The sequence below is a fragment of the Muscardinus avellanarius genome (assembly GCF_963383645.1).
Source record: "Muscardinus avellanarius genome assembly, chromosome: 18".
In the NCBI taxonomy this organism is placed as follows: Eukaryota; Metazoa; Chordata; class Mammalia; order Rodentia; family Gliridae; genus Muscardinus; species Muscardinus avellanarius.
Genome location: NC_137804.1, coordinates 8,453,514 through 8,474,888, shown reverse-complemented (window position 1 = coordinate 8,474,888; position 21,375 = coordinate 8,453,514). Strand labels below are relative to the sequence as shown.

The window sequence follows — 21,375 nt, the reverse complement described above, 5'->3', positions numbered from 1 at the left end:
TTGCCTCTTAAGAATAGTATGGTGGTAGCCGGGCGTGGTGGCGCACGCATGTAATCCCCGCGCTTGGGAGGCAGAAACAGGAGGATCACGCAGGTTCGAAGCCAGCCGCGTGTGCTGGCTTCAGAGACCCTGTTTCCAAATTTAAAAAGTATAAAAATAGGTCTGGGAGTGTAGCCAGGATGTAGAAGGGCTTCCAGGAACCCTAGTACCACTTAAAAAAAAAAAAAAGAATAGTGTGGTGGTGCAAACTTGTAATCGCAGCATTCCAGAGGCGGAGACCAGAAGATCGCAGCTTGTGGACAGCTTCAGCTACTATAAAAATAGGTCTGGGAGTGTAGCCAGGATGTAGAAGGGCTTCCAGGAACCCTAGTACCACTTAAAAAAAAAAAAAAGAGTAGTGTGGTGGTGCAAACTTGTAATCGCAGCATTCCAGAGGCGGAGACCAGAAGATCGCAGCTTGTGGACAGCTTCAGCTACTTAGTGAGGCCCTCTGCAACTTAGTGAGACCCTGTTTCAAAATACTAATAATAAAAAAAAAATAAGGCAGGGGGTGTAGCTTGGAAGTCAAATACCCCTGTGTTTCATCCTTAGACCCGTAAAAAAATAATAATAATAATAATAATTGATTATGCTTTTGGAAAAACTGAATCACAGATCAACCAGTCAAAGAAGATTCTTTGGTATCAATTATTGTATTGTCCAGCAAGCTTTCTTACAGCCCTGTGTAGAATAGCCCATCTAATCATTTCTAGTTTCCATAAGGCTAAGAACTGATCTCTGGTTTATCATGAGATTAGTAGAACATTCTTACAATAATATTAAAAGGGTTACTTTCTAGGAACATAAAGTCCAGAAATAAGTAACTTAAGAATTCCTGCCTCAAGATACTATTCATAACCTATAAACAGTCTCAACTGTTCTTACCATGAGGAGTTCCGTAACAGTATTTATAGAGTTGGCAATTCTTTTTTTGGGGGTGGTGCTGGGGTTCCTGGAAACCCTTCTACCTCCGGGCTACACTTCCAGACATATTTTATATATAATATATATGTATATATGTATATATGTATATATATATATAATTTCTTCTTTTTTTGAAACAGGGTCTGTTAAACCAGCAAGGCTGGCTTTGAACCTGCACAATCCTCTTGTCTCCACCTCCCAAGCACAGGGATTACAAGCGATTGCCACCATGCCTGGCTCTAGAGTTGGTGATTCTAAAACACTGTGAGAATACACTAGGCCAGTGAACCTATGAAAACAGTGGGACAGTATTTGGTCATCACACTTACATCTTGTGCAGTGGGCTTCTTTTCCTCATTTCACTTGTATTAAAGGACTCTTTCGGATCAAAGGACAGTAAAATAGAGACTCAGACTTTTGAGTACCTCATAATTGGATGTCTTACCTCTAAACTGGCTGGATTTTATTTTCCCTCAAATGCTGAGATTACAAGCATGCGCCACCACGCCCAGCCTTATTTTTTATTTTTAATTTTTGTGGGACTGGGGATTGAACCCAAGAGCATTCTACCACGGAGCTACATCCCCAGTTATATTTTTTTCTTTTTTCTTTTTTTGCATACTGGGGATGGAACCAAGGGGCATTATTCCTCCAAGCCCCATTTTTTAGTCTTTTTATTTCTGAAACAGGGTCTCACTGAGTTGTGAAGAGCCTCCTAAGTAGCTTAGACTGTCCGTGAACTGCGATCCTCTGGTCCCAGTCTCCCTAATTCTGGGATTACAAATTACAAACATACGTCACCATGCCTGGCTTCTGGCGGGATTTTTTTTTTTTGCGGGTCTGGGGATGAAACCCATGGGCATTCGACCACTGAGCTACACCCCCTGCCCTGTTTTTTATTCTTTATTTTGAAACAGGGTCTTACTAAGTTACAGAGTGCCTCACTAAATATCTGAGGCTGTCCACTAACCAAGATCCTCCAGTCTCAGCCTCCAAATGGCTAGGATTACAAGCATGCGCCATCACGCCCAGCTTACTAGCTGGATTTTTTAAGTGACTTCCCTAAGTGGCTCCCATTTTCAAGAAGAAATTGCCCTTTTTTGTGGTACTAGGGATGGAACCCAGGGGCATTCTACCTCCGAGCTACACCTGGTCCTATTTTTTTAGTCTTTTCATTTTTTTGAAACAGGGTCTCACTGGGTTGTGAAAGGCCTCCTTATGTAGCTGAGGCTGTCCTTGAACTGTGATCCTCCGTACTCCACCTCCTGAATGCTGAAATTACAAGTGTATGCCACCAAGTCCAGCTAAAAAAATGCCTTTGATTATATAATATGTAATTGTCTGCCTTCTGAGACCATTTTATCCAATCAGGTGTTCTGTTAGCTTAATGTATGTATACATATACTTACTACATTGAGCAATTCAGGTTATATAAAAAGCAGTGGAAGATCGCTGGTTTGGGGACAGCCTTAGCAACTTAAACTCTCAGCAACCTAGTGAGACCCTGTTTCAAAATAAAAAAATGAAGCTGCGCCAAGGCATGGTGACACACGCTTGTAATCCTCATGCTTGTGAGGCAGAGACAGGAGAATCGCGCAGGTTCGAAGCCAGCCATGCTGGCTTATGAGACCCTGTTTCCAAATAAAAAAATATAAAATAGGTCTGGGAGTGTAGCCCGGAGGTAGAAGGGTTTTCAGGAACCCCAGTACAACCCCCCCCAAAAAAAAAAAAGCTGGGGGTGTGTCTTTTTCTTTTTTTTTTTTTTCTAAGGCAGGATCTTAGTACATTTCCTGTCTTGCCCAGGCAGCCTGTTGCATTTCCACAAGTTAAACACATTCATGTAAACAGCCTCCAAATCATAAAATTCTATCCCTAGCACTGCATGACTTCCCACCCCACTGAACCTGCTTTCAGTTACCTTATATTCTCCTAGCCCAGTTAAATACCCTGTCCTGGTTTTTACAACCATTGAGTCCTTTCAGCTGTCCTTTACTTTATCCTGTACTGTGTATTGTTTTGTGTCTGGCTTCTGTCAGTCCCTCTGGTTGTATGATTTGTTGACTATACTGTAGTATATAATTTTATTTCATATACTCAGAGTTTATGGAAATAGTTTTACCCTTTTTGCCTATTTTTCTTATTCTTTTATTTGTAGAAGGAGCTGAAGAAGAGAAAATGGAAACAGAACCTGAGGGTCAGCAACCTGAAAAGGTAAGGTCTGTTCATTGCTCATAATAGAAGCCACCAAGAACATGCCTTTTGAGCCTACTGATCTTTGTTTGTTTTTCTGATTGTCACTTGCCACGTAAATTTGTTGTTTCAGATACAGTTTTTCCAATGCATGATAATGGGTATTTTCCACTTGTTTATTCTCTGAAGATTTATTCTTGCCCTCACCTCTTCTTTTGTGCCTCTTTCGTGCACAGTTGTGAATATTAAATTGTAGGGTTTAGATTCTATACTTGTGGCAGAATTGCAGAATATTAAACAATTTCATAGGAGATCTCTTCTTTTGTTTGCTTATTTGGTTTGGGTTTTGTTTGTTTTTTACAGTACTAGGGATGGAACCCAGGGGTACATCCCCAGGCCTATTTTTTATTTTTTAGTTTGAAACAAGGTCTCACCAAGTTGCAAAGGGCCTCACTAAGTAATGGAGACTGGCAGTGAACCACGATCCTCCTGTCCCAGCCTCCCAAATGCTGGGATTACAAGCGTGCTCCACCAAGCCTGGTTCGGAGAACCCTTTGCCAACATAAGAATATGTAAAAAGAAGTAATGAGAAGCTGGTGTTTAAGTGAGCATTTAAAACTGTACCAGCTGCTAGAGGGAGAGACCCTAAAGTCAATGTGTGAGAGTCTCAAATTGCTAAGTCAGTGGGGCGTGGTGGTACATGTTTGTAATCCCAGACAGAAGGATTGCAAGTTCGAAGCCAGCCTCGGCAAGTTAGTGAGGCTCTCAGCAACCTAGTTAGACCCTGTTTCCTATAAGAAATAAAATTGGGCTGGAGGTTTAGCTTAGAGGTAGAATGTCTCTGGGTTCAATCTCCAGAATTAAATAAGAAAAATTAAAATTAAATAAGGCTGAGGTGTAACTCAGAGGTAGAATGCCCCTGGGTTCAAACCCCGTGCCACACACAATTAAAAACAGTGAAACTTTTTGTTCATCTAAAATAATTTTTCTGGCCGGGCGTGGTGGCACACGCTTGTAATCCCCGCACTTGGGAGGCTGAGACAGGAGGATCGCGCAGGTTTGAAGCCAGCCTCAGCTAGTTAGTGAGGCTCTCAGCAACTTAGTGAGACCCTGTTTCCAAATAAAATATAAAATGGGTCTGGGAGTATAGCCTGGAGGTAGAAAAGCCCCTGGGTTCCACCCCCAATACCACCCCAAAAATTAATTAATTAATTAATTATTCTTCTAAAACGACTTTTTTGTTTATTCCTATTCTCTTGATTTATACTCCTTTCAGGCAGAAAACAAAGTGGAAAATGAAATGGATGACGGAGGTAAAGCACAAGATGGAGAAAATGAAAAATCAAATGAGAAGGAGCAGGATAGTGAAGTTAGTGAAGATATTAAGTCAGGTAATTGAGAGGAAACAAACTGGATATTAGTATTATTTTGTAGAATTGTAAAAAGACATGGAGAAATGCAGATAACAATATTAAATATTTTCCGGCATGGTGGTCACACTTGTGATCCTAGTACTTGGAAAGCTGAGACAGGAGGATCACAGTTTGGAGGACAGCCTCAGCAAGTAGTGAGAGTCTCGTCAACCTAGGGAGACCCTGTTTCAAAATAAATAAAATTGCCAGGCATGATGGCACACACTTGTAATTTCAGCATTCAGGAGGCAGAAACCTGAGGATCATGGTTTGCAGACAGCCTCATCTGTGAGGCCCGTCACAACTTTGTTAAGACCCTGTTTCAAAAACTAAAACGACTAAAAAATAGGGCTGGGGTTGTAGCTCGGAGGTAGAGTGCCCCCTGTGTTCCATACACAGTACCACAAATAAATAAATAAAATATATCTATCGGGCTGGGGGTGTATCTTGGAGGCAGAATACCCCTAAGCTCAATCCCTAGAGCTACATGCACACACAAAAGAAATATTAAATATTCCCCATTTATTTTGGGTATTTATTATGAGGAGTGCTAGAGATTGAACCCAGGGACATTGTTCCTCTGAGTGGTATCCCCAAACCTTTTTTTTTTTTTTTTTTTTTGGTGGTACTGGGGGTGAAACCCAGAGGCTTTCTACCTCCAGGCTATACTCCCAGACCCATTTTATTCTTTATTTGGAAACAGGGTCTCACTAAGTTGCTGAGAGCCTCACTAAGTAGCTGAGGCTGGCTTCGAACCTGTTCGATCCTCCTGCCCCAGCCTCCCAAGCGCAGAGATTACAAGCATGCACCACCACACCCAGCCTTATTTTTTGTTTTGAAACCATATTTTGCTAGTTTGTTGAGACTGGTCATGAGCCTGTGCTCCTCCTGTCTCAGCCTCCCAAGTACTGGGATACAGGCATGTACCAGCTTGGAGAGTTGTCTTCATATAACAATAAATAGCCATCTGAGTTCTGATTAGTAGGTGAGCACCAGTGCTGATTCTGGTATTGCATTTTGTTTTCAGTCGTACTTAGAGATGAACAAGTTGTCTGATTTCCTTCAGACTCTATAGGGTTCCCTGAGCCTTCCAGTGACATGGAACAAAGAGAGTCTCTCTCTCTGTGCATTTCCCTTATGTATGAGAGCTGCACACAGATGAGACAAATGAAGATAAGGCACAGTGTGTCCTTTAGAAAATGGGTCCCAAATAAGAGGCAGACTGAAATGCCTGGAACAATTCAACACATCTCTTAGAAGAAAAAGGTCTTAATATCTCTTTGTAACCTTGTTCCATCACCCAGTCATTGGTTTGCAAGGTGAGAAGTAAGATGGGGTCTGATGCTGGGTGCACTGGCAGTAAAGCTTTCTGTTATTTTCAGAAGAAAAGGAAGCTGAAGAGAACAAGGAACTCACTGATACATGTAAAGAAAGAGAAAGTGATACCGGGAAGAAGAAAGTAGAACATGAAATTTCTGAAGGAAATGTTGCCACAGCCGCCGCAGCTGCTCTGGCCTCAGCTGCTACCAAAGCCAAGGTCAGCCGCAGCCCTTCCCCTTGCTCTCCAGTCCATGAATGGGCGTACTGTTTTGAGTTAATTGGGAACATTAGTATAAAGAACTTTGCTCCCAACAGGAGAAGACTATTTGCTTGAATGGCATTTCTAGGTTAGGAATCTGCAGGCAGGAGGAGGTTGGTGGAAAGAGCAGATCCGGTCCTAAAGGGTGACTTGTTTTGTTCCGTTCATTCTCTCATTTAGCCTTGTGAAGACTGCAAAGATTGAAGGCAGATTTTGAAGTCTCTTTAAGAGACAGATTGTCTTTTGTTTATAATTTGCCTGCAGAACTTATCTTGGACAGTTGTTCCAATAATTTTGACCAGATTAAAACATTTATGATTTTTAAGGCAAATTTTTTTTAATAAATATTTCATCCTGATAATACAGACTGAAAGGAAAAAGGTAACCTAAAATAGCAGGTTTTTTCTTTTATTTTTTTCTTGAATTTGCCAGCTTTTCTGGGGGTGGTTTATTCTATTTATAACATAGTATTGGCTGCATAGCATATTTAAGAAGACAAGGAAATGTTATTTTTTCTCCGCTTAGTGTTAACTTAGCATTTTAAAGCATTCCAAACATGAATCTATGAAGTTTTCATAAAATCTTTTCACTAATTCTGCATTTACCTCAGAAGTTGTTTCCTTCAGTTATAAATTACTACATTTTAAGAAGCAGTAGTTAATTTCCTAATCATTCTATCTTGAGCTGTTTTTCATACTGGGATTGGGTTGAATCCAGGAGAATTAAACCACTGCATCACATCTCAGCCCTTTTTATTTTTTATTTTGGGGTAGGTCCTATTTTGTTATGTAGCAGAGGTAAGATGGAGTAAGTTGCTGAGGCTGGCCTCAAACCTGTAATCCTCCTGTCTCCGCCGCCCAAGTAGCTAGGATTACAGGCATGGGTCACCACTCCCACCCCGAGCTGTTCTTGATCCTTAATTAAAGATATTCTTTCAGCCCCTCAAACCATTCAACTGTTTCAGCTTAAGTGTTTAATCTGTAGAGCATCATACATTACAGACCTGTAGATGAACAAATTCAGACATGATCATTGTTTTACATCCTGGCCCTTCTGACAAAGGACCTTGTTGGCCACAGTTCTGCTCAGTCAGCCCAGAGCCCAGCTGCTGCTTACTGTTCTGGTAGCTTAGGTTCTGTCCTGTACTGTCGTGCTTGCCATTGTCTTCCAGAGGTAACTGCTGCTGGGTGTGGCCTGTTAGCTCACTCCTGTGTTCTGTGCTGTGTCGTGTGCTTTCACTTTGCTCCTTCATCAGACACATCTTCCTGAGTCAGTGCCACATTAGGACATTTGGGCACTCCTTCATCGTCCTCATCAGAGGTCTTGAAGATTGTAGAAATGGTCCTGGGGCACGTTATTGCATTTTACAAACGAGTTAGATGCTGCAAAGCCTGCCTTCCATTCCCAAGTCTTCAAGCCTGCAATCTCAAGTGATTTTCTTTTTTCTTTGTCCATTTATTTTAAACCCTCCTTGTTTGGCACTAGGGATTGAACCCAGGACCACTCTAACTCCAAGTACATACACCACAGTCTTTATGTTTTGAAACAAGGTCTCGCTAGGTTGTTGACAACCTCACTAAGTTGCTGGGGCTATCTTCGAAACTGCAGTCCTCCTGTCTCAGCCTCCCAAGGACTGGGGTTACAGGTGTATGCCACTACACCTGGCTTTCAGGTCATCTTTTTTTTTTTTTTTTGGTGGTGGTGGTACTGGGGTTCCTGGAAGCCCTTCTACCTCTGGGCTATACTCCCAGACCTATTTTTATATTTTTATTTGGAAACAGGGTCTCTTAAGCCAGCGCAATCCTCCTATGTCTGCCTCCCAAGCACGGGGATTACAATCCTGCGCTACCGTGCCCAGTGCTCAGGTCATCTTTTTTGATTGCTCTGGTTCTTCAGTTGTCCCTGGTTGTTCTGCCACCAGATCTATCAGTGGCTTTCCATGTTATCTACTAATACCCCCTTCATTGTAATAGGTTACCTCCGTTGATCTTTTGCCTATTTCTGCCATCTCATGCTAGTTCTACAGCAAAATAATATTTTAAAATTTTATTTATTTAACTTTTCATTTTATTAAGTGGACAGATACACATACAGACCAGTTAAATTTTGACACACTGAGCCCACATATGTAAACAGCACTGACTTTAAGTATAATGCGACCACCCTTCATATTTTCTCCTTTTTTTTTTTTTTTTTTTTTTCCTCTTTTTTGGTACTGAGGATTGAACCTGGGGGCATTCTACATCCAAGATGTACCCCTAGCCTAATTTTTTTTTTCCCCCCCATGTCTGGGGGTGGAACCCAGGGGCATTCGATCTCCGAGCTACATCCCCCAGCCCTATTATTTATTCTTGAAACTGGGTCTCACTGAGTTGCAGAGGGCCTCACTAAGTAGCTGAGGCTGGCTATGAACCTGGATTCTCCTGTCTCAGCCTCCAAGTACTGGGATTACAAATAGGCGCCACCACAATCAGCTGTATTTATTTATTATTTTTTATGTGTATATGTGTTGCTGGGGATGAAACCCAGGGGCATTCTACCTTCAAGCTACACCCTCAGCCCTATTTTTTATTCTTTATTTTTGAAACAGGGTCTCACTGAGTTGCAAAAGGCCTAAGTAGCTGAGGCTGGCCACAAACTCAGATCTTTTTTGGTGGTACTGGGGGTGGAACCCAGAGGCTTTCTACCTCTGGGCTATACTCCCAGACCCATTTTTTAATATTTTTTTTGAAACAGGGTCTCACTAAGTTACTGAGAGAGCCTCACTAAGCAGCTGAGGCTGGCTCCGAACCTGCGCAATCCTCCTATCTCAGCCTCCCAAGTACGGGGATTACAAGCATGCGCCACCACACCCGGCACAAACTCAGATCTTACTTTCTCAGCATCCCAAATACTGGGATTACAAGCATGAACCACCATGTCTGGCTTTTTTTTTTTTTTTTTTTTTTTTTTTTTTTTTTTTTTAACTTCATATAAATGGAATCCTTTACAGTGAACAGGTATCTTTTTCACTTTTTTGGTGTATGTGTGTGGTACTGGGGATGTAACCACTTAGGGGCCTTCTTCCTCCGGGCTACACTCCCAGGCCTATTTTTTTTTTTATATATTTAATTTAGAAACAGCATCTCACTAAGTTGCTGAGAGCCTCACTCACTATCTGAGGCTGGCTTCAAACCTGTGCGATCCTCCTGTCTCAGCCTCCCAAATATTGGGATTAGAAGCATGCGCCATCACGCCCAGCTGTGATCAGGAATCTTTAAAAAGGAAATTAATCTTTTTTAAATATGAATTACCATTGAAGAATTACTTTATTTAATATGTGCCTGTCTCTTGAGATTTAAATTTCAAATACTTCAGCCGGGCCTGGTGGCGCACGCTTGTAATCCCAGCATTCACTTGTAATCCCAGCATTCGGGAGGCTGAGACCTGGAAGATCCCGGTTCGCGGACAGCCTCAGCTACTTAGTGAGGCCCTCTGCAACTCAGTGAGACCCGGTTTCAAAATAAAGAATAAAAAATAGGGCAGGGGGTGTAGCTCGGAGGTCGAATGCCCCTGGGTTCCATTCCCAAACCCGCAAAAAATAAATAAATAAATAAATAAATAAATAAATAAATAAATAAATAAATTTCAAATACTTCAGTGGGGAACTAAGAATTCTTTTGTGATAAAAACCTTTGTTTCTCAAGCCCCCTTTTTTAACCTGTCCTCCGTGTACTGCTTTAATTCTTGGCCATCGTGCTAAACAGAATCTCCAGCTTAGCACTTCTGGACACTCTTCTCTTACAGGCCAGAGTTCTTCCCTCTTCCTTCCTCTTTTCCCTTTATACCAGTGTTCTATGGTTTTACAGTATACTGCCTGAGAAGCAACTAAACTGATTGGCTACCTTAAAAAGCTTCATGAATATTTCATGGTGGGTTTTTTGGGCTTCATAACTTCATATGTTCAACTTTGGGCACAAAGATGTGTATGCTGAAATGTTATATTTATATACTTGGAGAGGGGGGGTCCTGGGAATTGAACCCAGGACCATTCTATTGCCAAGCTACACCTACAGCCCTATTTTTTATTCTTTATATTGGAAATGGTCTCATTAAGTTACAGAGGGCCTCACGAGTTGCTGAGGCTGGTCGCACACCTGAAATTTTTCTACCTCAGCCTCCCATGTACTAGGATTACCAGCATGCACCACCATGCCCAGTTTATTTTAACCCCTACCCCCAAGAACTTTTTATTTTAATTTTGTTTTTGCAGGTCTGGGGATAGAACCCAGGGGCATTTGACCTCCTAGCTACACCCCCTGCCCTATTTTTTATTCTTTATTTTGAAATAGGGTCTCATTTAAGTTGCAGAGAGCGTCACTGAGTAGCTGAGGCTGTCTGTGAACCGCGAGCTTCCAGTCTCAGCCTCCCAAATGCTGGGATTACAAGTGTGAGCCACTACACCCGGCTAATTTAATTTTTAAGTTAATTTAGTATATGTGTGTGTGGTACTGGTGATGGAACCCAGAAGCATTCCACCTCTGAACTATACCCCTACCCCTATTTGTGTGTGTGTGTGTGTTGTGTGTGTGTGTGTGTGTGTGTGTGTGACTGAGGATAGAACCCAGGGGCCTTCTACCTCTGGGCTATGCCCCCAGACCTATTTTATTTTTTTTGTCAGCCTTTCACGTGCTGGGATTGCAAGTGTGTACCACCATGCCTGGCAAGTTTTTTTTTTTTTTTTTTTTAACAGATTCTTACTAAGTTGCTGAGTCTCACTAAATTCCTGAGGCTGAATTCAAACCTGCAATCCTCATGTCTCAGGAAGATTGTACTGTCTTCTCCCAAGTACTGGGATTACTGGCATGTGATACTATGCCTGGCTCCTTTTTATTTATCTTATTTATTATTTATTTTTCAGGTCTGGGGATGGAACCCAAGAGCATTTGACCTCTGAGCTATACCCCCTGCCATATTTTTTATTCATTATTTTTGAAACAGGGTCTCACTAAGTATCTGAGGCAGTCTGTGAACCGCAATCCTCCAGTCTCTCCTGGAATGTCTGTCTATTGGAGTGACTACCATCAAGGCTTAATTAGATTTTTTTTTTTTTTTTTTTTTTTTTTTTTTTTTGCCTCTGTGTGTGGTACTGGGGGCAGAACCACCCAGGCGCCTTTCTACCTTCAGGCTATACTCCCAGACCTATTTCATATTTTATTTGGAAACAGAGTCTCACTAAGTTGCTGAGAGGCTCACTAAGTAGCTGAAGCTGGCTTCAAACCTTTGCAGTCCTTCTGTCTCTTGACCTCCCAAGCGCTGAGATTACAAGCATGCGCCACCATGCCTGGCAAGGTTTTTTGTTTTGAAAAGGGTTTCACTGGGTTGCTAAAAGTCTTACTAAATTGCTGAGGCTGTCTTCGAACCTGCAGTCCTTCTGTCTCGGCCTCTCATGTACTAGGATTATAGGCATATGTCAGCATGCCTTGCTTGTATTTTCATTCTTAAAACATCTGTGTCCACCTCTGAACTCTGAAATAGGACAGATTCTTATGATATATGGCTTGGCACAGTTGAGCTGTTGAGTGCCACTTACAGCTGGGCCTGATATATTTCACAGCACATACTCATTTTTTGTGCTATATGGTAATCAAAGGGTGAGGACTGCAGTTGAATTATTGTAATTAGTATAACATCTAACCGATCCAAGTTTCACTTATTCTCATTTTGTTCTGTCTATAAACAGCTTTGTTATTAAGATTTTTTTGTTTTCACCATCTGACATGGAGTGGTAATTAGAGGTTCTAGATCAAGCTCCTACACACAGGAGGTGGCATGCTTTCTGGCTTCTCCCCATTCTTGCTATAGAAGACATTCTTTGCGGACATGTCCACTTTTGCATCGTGCCTACACAAGGGCTGGTGGTTCCCCTGCTAAAGGAGGATATGAGTGAGCAGAAGCACCATTGCCGAGGTGCCCTGAGTCCCTTCCACCACGGGCTTCCAGCTCCGAGGAAAGGAAGTGCCCAAAGCTGCTTCTAGAACTAGTGACTCCAGAACCTAGAACATCCTCACCTGGTCTACTCAGGGTGCAGAGATCATACCTTACAAGCACACATATTTATTCACAAGCCACTCCAGCTCCACTTTCCTCAGTAATGTATCATCATTTGTTTACTTCTCAAATTTCATCTTGAGAAAGAAAACTTCACACTGTGTTTTTGAGTCACAAGCCTTTGACAGCAGGTAGGTGTTGCTTAAAATTGTTTCACACTAAGCATATTAAGCATTGATTACATATCTCGGTAATTCCATGGAAACAAGTCAGTAGGAAAAGTGGCCTATTTGGCTATTTTGCCTACAAGTAGCCTTGTTTGCTTTTATCTGTACTATACATGACTAAATACAGACTGCTTCTGTTCTACTGATTAGAATCCTTGTGCTATGTAAATTTCATTTTAAACCCCCCTCCTTTTTTTGTACTGGGGATGGAACCCTGGGGCATTCTACCTCCAAGCTACACCCCCAGCCCTATTTTTATTCTTTATTTTGAAACAGGGTCTCACTGAGTTGCAGAGGGAGGGTCTCATTAAGTAGCTGAGGCTATCAGCAAACCACAGTCATCCTGTCTCAATCTCCCAAATGCCGGGATTACAAGCGTGCGCCACCATGCACAGCTCACCTTAACTGGTTTTCAACAACATTACTACTTTCTTCTCATCAATCATTACCCACATTCCATATGTCTTCTGTGGCACAGGCCAAGGCCCAATGTGTCCTTGGGTCTTCTAAGCTTCCCACCCCCACCCCTGTGGTACTAGAGATGGAACCCAGGGGCATTCTACCTCAGAGCTACATGACCTGTAGGCCAGGATGGGTAGACCAGCTGGAGCAGCAGCCATCACAGTCCTGCCACATCCTCCGTGAGAAGGCAACTCTTGGTCTGAGTGCTTGGTCTTCTTACAGCATAGAACTGTTGGCACAGCAAAAATAAATGGCCAAAGGCCACCTTTCTCCTGCTTTTGGCCTATCAGAGTATTGGGAAAGCCCTTTGATAAGAGGAGATAACCGTGAGAGAGATTTTCATTTTGTGTGTGTGAGTATATTTGTGTTTGTGTGTGCATCTGTGTGTTACTGGGAATTGAACCAGTATTCTGTCTCAGAGGTACACCTCCAACCCAATTTTATTTTCTTATTTGGAAACAGGGTACCACTAGTTTGAAGAGAGTTTCACTATTAGCTGAGGCTGTCCTCAAACCTGTGATCCAGCATAACCCAGGATTATGCCCTGTTAGTGATTTTCTGTTTTTGTTTTTTTTTTTTTTTTTTCTTTTTTTTTTTTCTTTTGGCAGTACTGGGGGTGGAACCCAAGGGCATTCTACCTCTGAGATACACCCACAGTCCTATTTTTTATTCTTTATTTTGAAACAGCATCTCACTGAGTTGCAAAGGGCCTCACTAAGTAGCTGGGGCTGTCTTTGAACTAGGATCCTCCTGTCTCAGCCTCCCAAATGCTGGGATTACAAGCATGCATCACCATGCCCAGATTTATTTTTTATTTTGAAACGGGGTCTCACTGAATTGCAGAGGACCTCTCTAAGTAGCTGAGGCTGTCTGCGAACCTGAAATCCTCCTATATCAGCCTCAAGGACTGGAATTATAAGGCATGCATTGCTGCACCTAGCTAACAATTGTGACTCCTTTTCCCTCCATGTAGTAAGAAATGTGTATGTCTTAACAAGTAGTAGCTGCGGCTGGCCTCAAACCCGAATCCTCCTCTCATCCTCTCAAATGCAAGAGTTTTTCTTTAAAATAAGTGTTTAGCTGGGCGTGGTAGTGCATGCTTATAATCTCAGTACTTGGGAGACTGAGACAAGAAGATCACAAGTTCACAGCCAGACTCAGCTACTTAATGAGACCCTCTGCAACTTACTGAGACCCTGTTTCAAAATAAAGAACAGAACAAAAAATAAAATGGGAAAGGGGTGCAATTCAGAGGTAGAATTTCCTGGTTTCAGTCCTTAGTACCAAAAATAAACCAGTCACGTACCCCTAAAGCAACTCTCTCATTTTGCAGGTAACCTGCATTCTCCCTTGAATATGTATTTCTTATTTCCTAAATAAATCTCCAGATATCTGTATCTCTGAATAAAACGGGTATGGGTTTGAGTTACCTCTTTAGGACCAGGAATTAACAACTTTTAATTCAAACATAGGTTTGGTAGAGGTATATTAAGTGGATATCTACTTTTCTTTTTTTTTTTTTAATAATTCAAAAACTTTATTGACCTATAACCTGATTAGTTAAGTGGATATCTAAGGCACATTCTCAGTTACAGAATTCCTACATCAAATAGCAACTTCTGCATTTTCCTACATTTTTTTAAGCAAGTATTTACCTAAATGATTTGATTTTTTTTTTTTTTTCCTTAGCACCTGGCTGCCGTGGAAGAAAGAAAGATCAAGTCCCTTGTAGCTCTTCTAGTTGAGACACAAATGAAGAAACTAGAGATCAAACTTCGACATTTCGAGGAGTTGGAAACTATCATGGACAGAGAGAAAGAGGCTGTAAGTCAATGGAATTTCATAGTGGTGTTTTGACAACTAAACTTTGACTTTCAAAACTGTAAATTAGATAAAACAAAAACAAAGGGAACTCTGCTCACTTTCTGAAACTAATTATCTGAATCTTAGCTTTTACAACTCTTAGATGTTAGACCTGTGATATTAAATTATAACCTCAGCCAGGCATGGTGGCATACATCTGTAATCATAGTATTGGGAGGCTGAGACAAGAATCACAGGCTCATAGCCAGCCTCAGCAACTTACCAAGGCCCTCCACAATTTAATGAGACTGTTATAAAATAAAAAATAAATTTGGCGTGGTGGCGCATGCTTGTAATCCTAGTAATTGGGAGGCCAAAACGGGAGGATCACAGGTTTGCAGCCAACTTCAGCAATTTAGTGAGGCTCTTTGCAACTTAGTGTGACCCTGTTTCAAAATAAAGATTAAAAAAATAGGGCTGTTGGCCAGGCGTGGTGGCGCATGCTTGTAATCCCCGCGCTTGGGAGGCGGAGACAGGAGGATCGCACAGGTCCGAAGCCAGCCTTGCTGGCTTAAGAGAGTGTGTTTCCAAATAAAAATATAAAATAGGTCTGGGAGTGTAGCCCGGAGGTAGAGGGGTTCCATCCCCAGTACCACCCAAAAAAGGGTGGGGGGCTGTGAGTGTAGCTCAGAGGTAGAATGCCCCTGGTTCCATCTTCAGTACTGAAAAAAATAAAATAGAGATTTCTCAGCAACGGCTGAAATCGGAGCCTGACAGGAGGCAAGGCCGCTACTGGGGCCTCTGAGGCCGGGATCGGAGCCTGCCGAGGGGTTAGGCCGGTGCTAGGGCCAGTGTGGCCGGGATCAGAGCCTGTCGTGAGGCAAGGCTGGTGCTGGGGCCTCTGAGGCCGGCATCAGAGCCTGACAGGAGGCAAGGCCGCTACTGGGGCCTCTGAGGCCAGGATCGGAGCCAGCTGAGGGGTTAGGCTGGCGTCGGGGCCAGCGAGACCAGAATCGGGGCCTCCCATGAGGCAAGGCCACTGCTTGAGCTAGCGAAATCTAGATCAGTCCACCGGGTAGCCAGGCCACTACTGGGGCCATCAAGAGTGGGATCGGTACTTGCAACGTGACATGCACAGAGATATTGCAGAAAATAAAAATCAGATGCCTCCTCTAATTGGCAAAAACTAGGAGGAAAGGGGCAACAGGAAGAGGTCGAGCTATAGAAAGGACCCTATAGTGAAGCAACTAAGGTGACCAATCAGAGGGTATGGAATAGGGGAGGATGGAGCCTCTTTAAAAAGCAGGAGGTACATAAACAAATGTATCAAAGTTAATCACCAAACAAACAAGGGAGGGGGTGGGAATGGGATGGGGACTGGATGAGGGCTAATTGGATGATTTGTGCTTATATATCCTCTCAAGTCTTGTATTCCAATGTGATATATGATTACAATGCACCAATAAAAATAAATAAATAAATAAAAAAGAAAAAGGAAAAAAAACTTATAAATCCACTTACGAACTTGCCCACTACCATCCAACAAAAATTTCTCAGGCTCTGTCTTTGGGATTGAATAAAACCTAATGAAACCAGGAAAAAAGAAAGAAAGAAAAGAAAACTAGAAATGAATCCACCATATAATCTGGCTATACCACTCCTGGATATCTTTCCAAAGGGACCGAAATCAGAACTAAAGTAATATATGTATACCCTTGTTCTTAGAAGCACAATGCACAATAGCCAAATTATGGAATCAAACTAGGTGTCCATTGATAGATGAATTGATTACAAAATTATTGGATATACACGCATGGAATTCTACTCAGCCATAGAAAGGAACAAAGTTAGGTCATTTGCAAGAAAATGGAGGGACTTGGAGAACATGTAAAGTGAGATTGGCCAGTCCCAAAGTGAAGAGGTATGTTTTCTCTAATGTGTGGAAGCTAGGGAGTAATAGAGATACTAGAGGGACTCCAGATAATTTAGGAGAAACCTTAGTGGAGCCAAGAATGCCGCCTAAGGGAAGAGGAGGGGAAAAGAGTGCGGCTTGTTAATTACTACCATCAACTATGTGTACATATGTGAAAATAGCGATGACAGTCTAGCACTCTCTATTGGGAAGGGGAGAATGGGAAGGAGGGGGAGCCTACCAACTGCCATGTGGATGCATGTCACTGATAACAAGATTACATTAAGATGTGAGTCTACAGTGTACCAATGAAAGCATATTTCTAAAATTTTTAAACAAGGTATCACTAAGTTACTAAGGCTGACTTTGAACCTGCAATCCTCCTGTCTCAGCCTCTCAAGTGCTGGGGTTGCAAGGGTGTGGTCCAAACAAAACCAAAATTATGAGAGTGCAAATATGAGAGAAATGAGAAAGGGTGCCACCAAAAGTAAGAAACTTAAAATCAGAGGGATGTTAGTTATTTAAGGCAGTGTTTTGGAAAACAGATGAAGCTCACAGGAGTTTGTTTTATTTTTTTTTTTTTTTCAGGTCTGGGTAGGGAACCCAGGGGCATTCTACCTCTGAGCTACACCCCCTGCCCTATTTTTTATTCTTTATTTTGAAACAGGGTCTCACTGAGTTGTGAAGGGCCTCACCATGTAGCTGAGGCTATCAGCGAACCCAGATCCTCTGATCTCAGCCTCCTGAATGCTGGGATTACAGGTGTGTGCCATCTTGCTGGCTATTTAGATTTTTTAAATCTACAATAGTCAGGTGCAGTACCCCACCCTGTAATCCCAATACTTGGGAGGCTGAGATAGGAGAATTGCTGGTTGGAGGACAGCCTCAGCAAGTAGTGAAACTTTCACCAATAGAGAGACTGTTTCAAAATAAAATAGGGATGGGGGTATAGCTCAAAGGTAAAATGCCCCTGGATTGAGTCTCCAGTACCACAAAAAAATAAAATAAGGTTGTGGAGGCCACATGTGGTCGGTAGCACTTGGCTTGTAATCCCAATACTTGGTAGGTTGAAACAAGAGAATCGCAGGGTTCAACGTCAGCTTCTGTAATTAAATGAGGCCCTCTGCACTGAGTGAGACTCTATGTTTCCAAGTAAAAAATAAAAATAGGGCTGGGCATGTAGCCCTGAGGTAGAAGGCCTCTGGGTTCCATCCTCAGTACCACAAAAAAGAAAAAAGATTGTTGATATATCTTGGTGGTGAATGCCCCAGGGTTTAGTCCCCAGTACCAAAAAAAAGAGAGAGGGAGAAGTCATTCCAGAAGTGTGATTCTTTAAGAGTCTCTTGGTGTTTGTTCAACTTTGTTTAGTATTTAATCCAAGCTGGTCTTCAGGTAATTTACCATAGTCTTTCTTTCTTTTTCTCTTTTTTTTCTTTCTTTTTTCTTTTTTTCTTTCACTTTTTCTCTCTTCTATTTTTTCCCTTGCGTGCGTGCGTGTGTGGTATTGGGGATAAAACCAAGGGGCATTCTACCTCCGAGTTACACTCCCAGCCCTATTTATTTATTCTTTATTTTGAAACAGGGTCTCACCAAGTTACAAAGGGCCTCACTAAGTAGCTGAGTAGCTGAGGCTGTCCATGAACCACGATCCTCCAGTCTCAGCCTCCGAGTGCTGGAATTACAAGCATGCACCACCACGCCCAGCTCTTTTTTTTCCCATTTTTGTTAGTGCTAATGTTTGAATACAGGGGCAATCTACCTCCAAGGTACAGCTCCAGCCCTATTTATTTTTATTTTGAAACAGGATCTTTCTAGGTTGACAAGAGCTCACTGTTTGCTGATGCTGTCCTCAAACCTGTGATCCTCCTGTCTCAGCCTCCCAAGTACTGAGATTACAAGGGTATGCCAGCACTCTCACCTCTGAAAGTTCCTGAAGCTGGCCTCAAACCTGTGATCCTTCTGTCTCAGCCTTACTATGAAATTTTTAATATTTTTAAGCTGATTTCAGCATCATGAACATATAGTAGATCACTCAGTATGCTAAAGCACTTTATACAGATTTTCTGATTTCACTTAACAAAAACTATTAAGAAAATCATGAGCAAGGAAGTACCAATTGCTTTTGATCTCCCTGTTGAGTCCAGAATAATGGGATAACATAGATTGTTCCTTCATTTTTGTTGTTTTGTTTTTGTGGGTCTGGGAGTTGAATCTAGGCAATTTCTACTTCTGAGCTACATCCCCAGCTCTATTTTAGTTTTATTTTGAAACGACCTTGCTAAGATGTGAAGGGCCTCGCTAAATTGCTTAGGCTGGCTTCGAGCCTGTGATTCTCCTGTCTCAGGCTCCCAGGTAATGAGATTATAGGCATGTTCCCCACCACCCCACTACCCAGCTTTGTGTACAATGTTTTATAAAACCCAAAACTCTGTGCTTGATGGAACTTGAATAACTGGGAATAACAAAAGGGTTGAGAAAGTTACAAGGTTGTGTGGAGGTTACACATAGGTGCTTTGTGTAGATACATCCATATATATGTGCGTTCTGTGCTGGGTCTGAGAGGAATGGGAATGGGATGGAGAGATTTCAGGTGCAAGTGTATCGTCACATTGGTCCTTGCTAAGAAACGGTGATGGGAACTGCCTGTGGAGAGGCCCAAGATGGGAGCACGCCCTCAGATATAGGGAGCCAGCAGCACAGAGGAGTCGGCACAGTGAAGTCACTGCACACGCATCCCTGTGAGCCTTCAGAGGCCTCCTGCCCTTCTCTGAAGGCTGAGGGCCGAGGTTGTAGCTCAGTAGAGATGCACATGCTCTATGCAAGGCCTTGGATTTGATCCTCAGAGCTGAAAAAAGAAAAATGTTTGAGTGGAAGACTGGCATGCTCTCCTTGCAGTCTAGCGTAGATCTCTCTGCTCTAGTGTTGAGTATAAATTACACAGTGGCGAGGTCGGGCTGAAGAGGCTCTTGGGTGTTCCATGTGAGGTGCTCATGACTTGTTGCCCATGGAAATGAAAAGTGGCCAAGTTTTGAATAGATTTTGAAGATGGAGCTAACAGGATAGCCTCAAAATTAGGAAGCAGGTTTGGAAAGATTTGTTGAACTCTTAAGAGGAAGGAAAGGGAGAACAGTGAATTTTATAATATCCCAAATGAATTGTATTTAACTTTCTACATATTTATAGTAATTCATGTCTGGGCTGCCTGTCATATAAATTGGATATATGCACCATTACAGTACCATATCCAGCCGATTGTAGTGGCACATACTTAATCCAGTATGTGGAAGGCCAAGACAGGAGGATCACAGGTTGAAGGCCAGCCCAGGCACCTTAACTTTACAAGACCCTGTTTCACGATAAAATCGGCTGGAGGAGGTGGAGGTGTCTCAGTGGTGGAGTGAGTGCTCCTCAGTTCAATTTCCAGTACCACAAAAAGAAAAAGAAGCTGGTTGTGGTGGCACAAGCTGTAATCCCAGTACTTGGGAGGCTGAGGTGGAAGGATCTGGGTTCATAGCCAGCGTCAGCTACTTAGTGAGACCCTGTTTCAAAATAAATAAATAAAAAAGCTGGGCATAGTGGCACACGCTTGTAATTTCAGCACTTGGGAGGCTGAGACAAGAAGGTCAAACAGGTTCGAAGCCACCCTGTTTTCAAATAAAGAATTTTAAAAAATAGGTCTGGGAATATAGCCCAGAGATAGAAAAGTCCACTGGGTTCCCCCGTCAGTACCAAATAAATAAATAAATAATTGGAGCCAGGCGTGGTGGCGCACTCTTGTAATCCCAGCATTTAGGAGGCTGAGACAGGAGGATTGCTGTTCAAAGACAGCCTCAGATACTTAGGCCCTGTTTGAAAATAAAGAATAAAAAATAGGGTTGGATTTGGGGGACTGAGACTGGAAGATTGTGGTTCGCAGATGGCCTCAGCTACATAGGCCCTCTGCAACTCAGTGAGACTTGGTTTCAAAATAAAGAATAAAAAATAGGGCAAGGGGTGTAGCCCGTAGGTCTAATGCCCCTGGGTTCCATCCCCCAACCCACCCCCAAAAAAAAAATAGGACTGGAGGTGTAACTTGGAGGTTCCATGCTCGGTACCGCAAAAAGGGGGGGGGGGGGCTCACTAAGTAGCTGAAGCTGTCTGAGAACCATGATCCTCCTGTCTCAGGCTCCCAAATGTTGGGATTACAAGCATGGGCCACTGTGCCCAGTTGCAGGTTCACTTCTAAAGCATGTTGCAACAAGAACAAAACAACCATCAAAATGATAACACAGGTTCTTTTGAGCTTGTGCCGTCAAAGCATATATCTAAGTGGGAAAAGGCAGTTGTGTGAAGTGTTTTGTTTGTTTGGGAGGTTTTTGTGGCACTGAAAACTGGATCCAGGAACATTCTAAGGTGGAGCTATACCTCCAACCCTATTTTATTTCTCTTCCTTCCTTTTTTTTTCTTTTTTTCTTTTTTTCTTTTTTTCAGTGCTGGGGATTGAAGCTAGGGACATTCTACCACTAGCCCTATTTATTTATTTATTTATTTATTTATTTATTTATTTATTTATTCTTTATTTTGAAACAGGATCTCACTGAGTTGCAAAGGGCCTCACTAAGTAACTGGGACTGTCTTCAAACTACGATCCTCCTGTCTCAGCCTTCCAAATGCTGGGATTACAAGTATATGCGACCATGCCCAGCTTTATTCTTTATTTTGAAACAGGGTCTCACTGAGTTGCAAAGGGCCTAAGTAGCTGAGGCTGTCTGCGAACCTGCAGTCCTCCTGTCTCAGCCTCAAGGAAGGACTGGAATT

General features: G+C 42.4%; 1 protein-coding gene across 4 annotated transcripts in view; it reads left to right on the top strand.

The window, feature by feature from the left end:
- The window catches only part of SMARCC1 (SWI/SNF related BAF chromatin remodeling complex subunit C1), a gene marked incomplete at both ends in the record, with an annotated part of 93,870 nt that overhangs the window by 56,916 nt on the left and 15,579 nt on the right, over positions 1–21,375 (top strand). For 3 of the 4 annotated variants that reach the window (XM_080715655.1, XM_080715654.1, XM_080715653.1), the window contains 4 exons: positions 3,119–3,174; positions 4,430–4,544; positions 5,948–6,102; positions 14,553–14,687. The exons of the other annotated variant lie outside the window; for it this stretch is intronic. In XM_080715655.1, the coding sequence (XP_080571781.1) occupies positions 3,119–3,174; positions 4,430–4,544; positions 5,948–6,102; positions 14,553–14,687 (461 nt within the window). The remainder of the gene's footprint in view (positions 1–3,118; positions 3,175–4,429; positions 4,545–5,947; positions 6,103–14,552; positions 14,688–21,375) is intronic. 4 annotated transcript variants of the gene reach the window in all.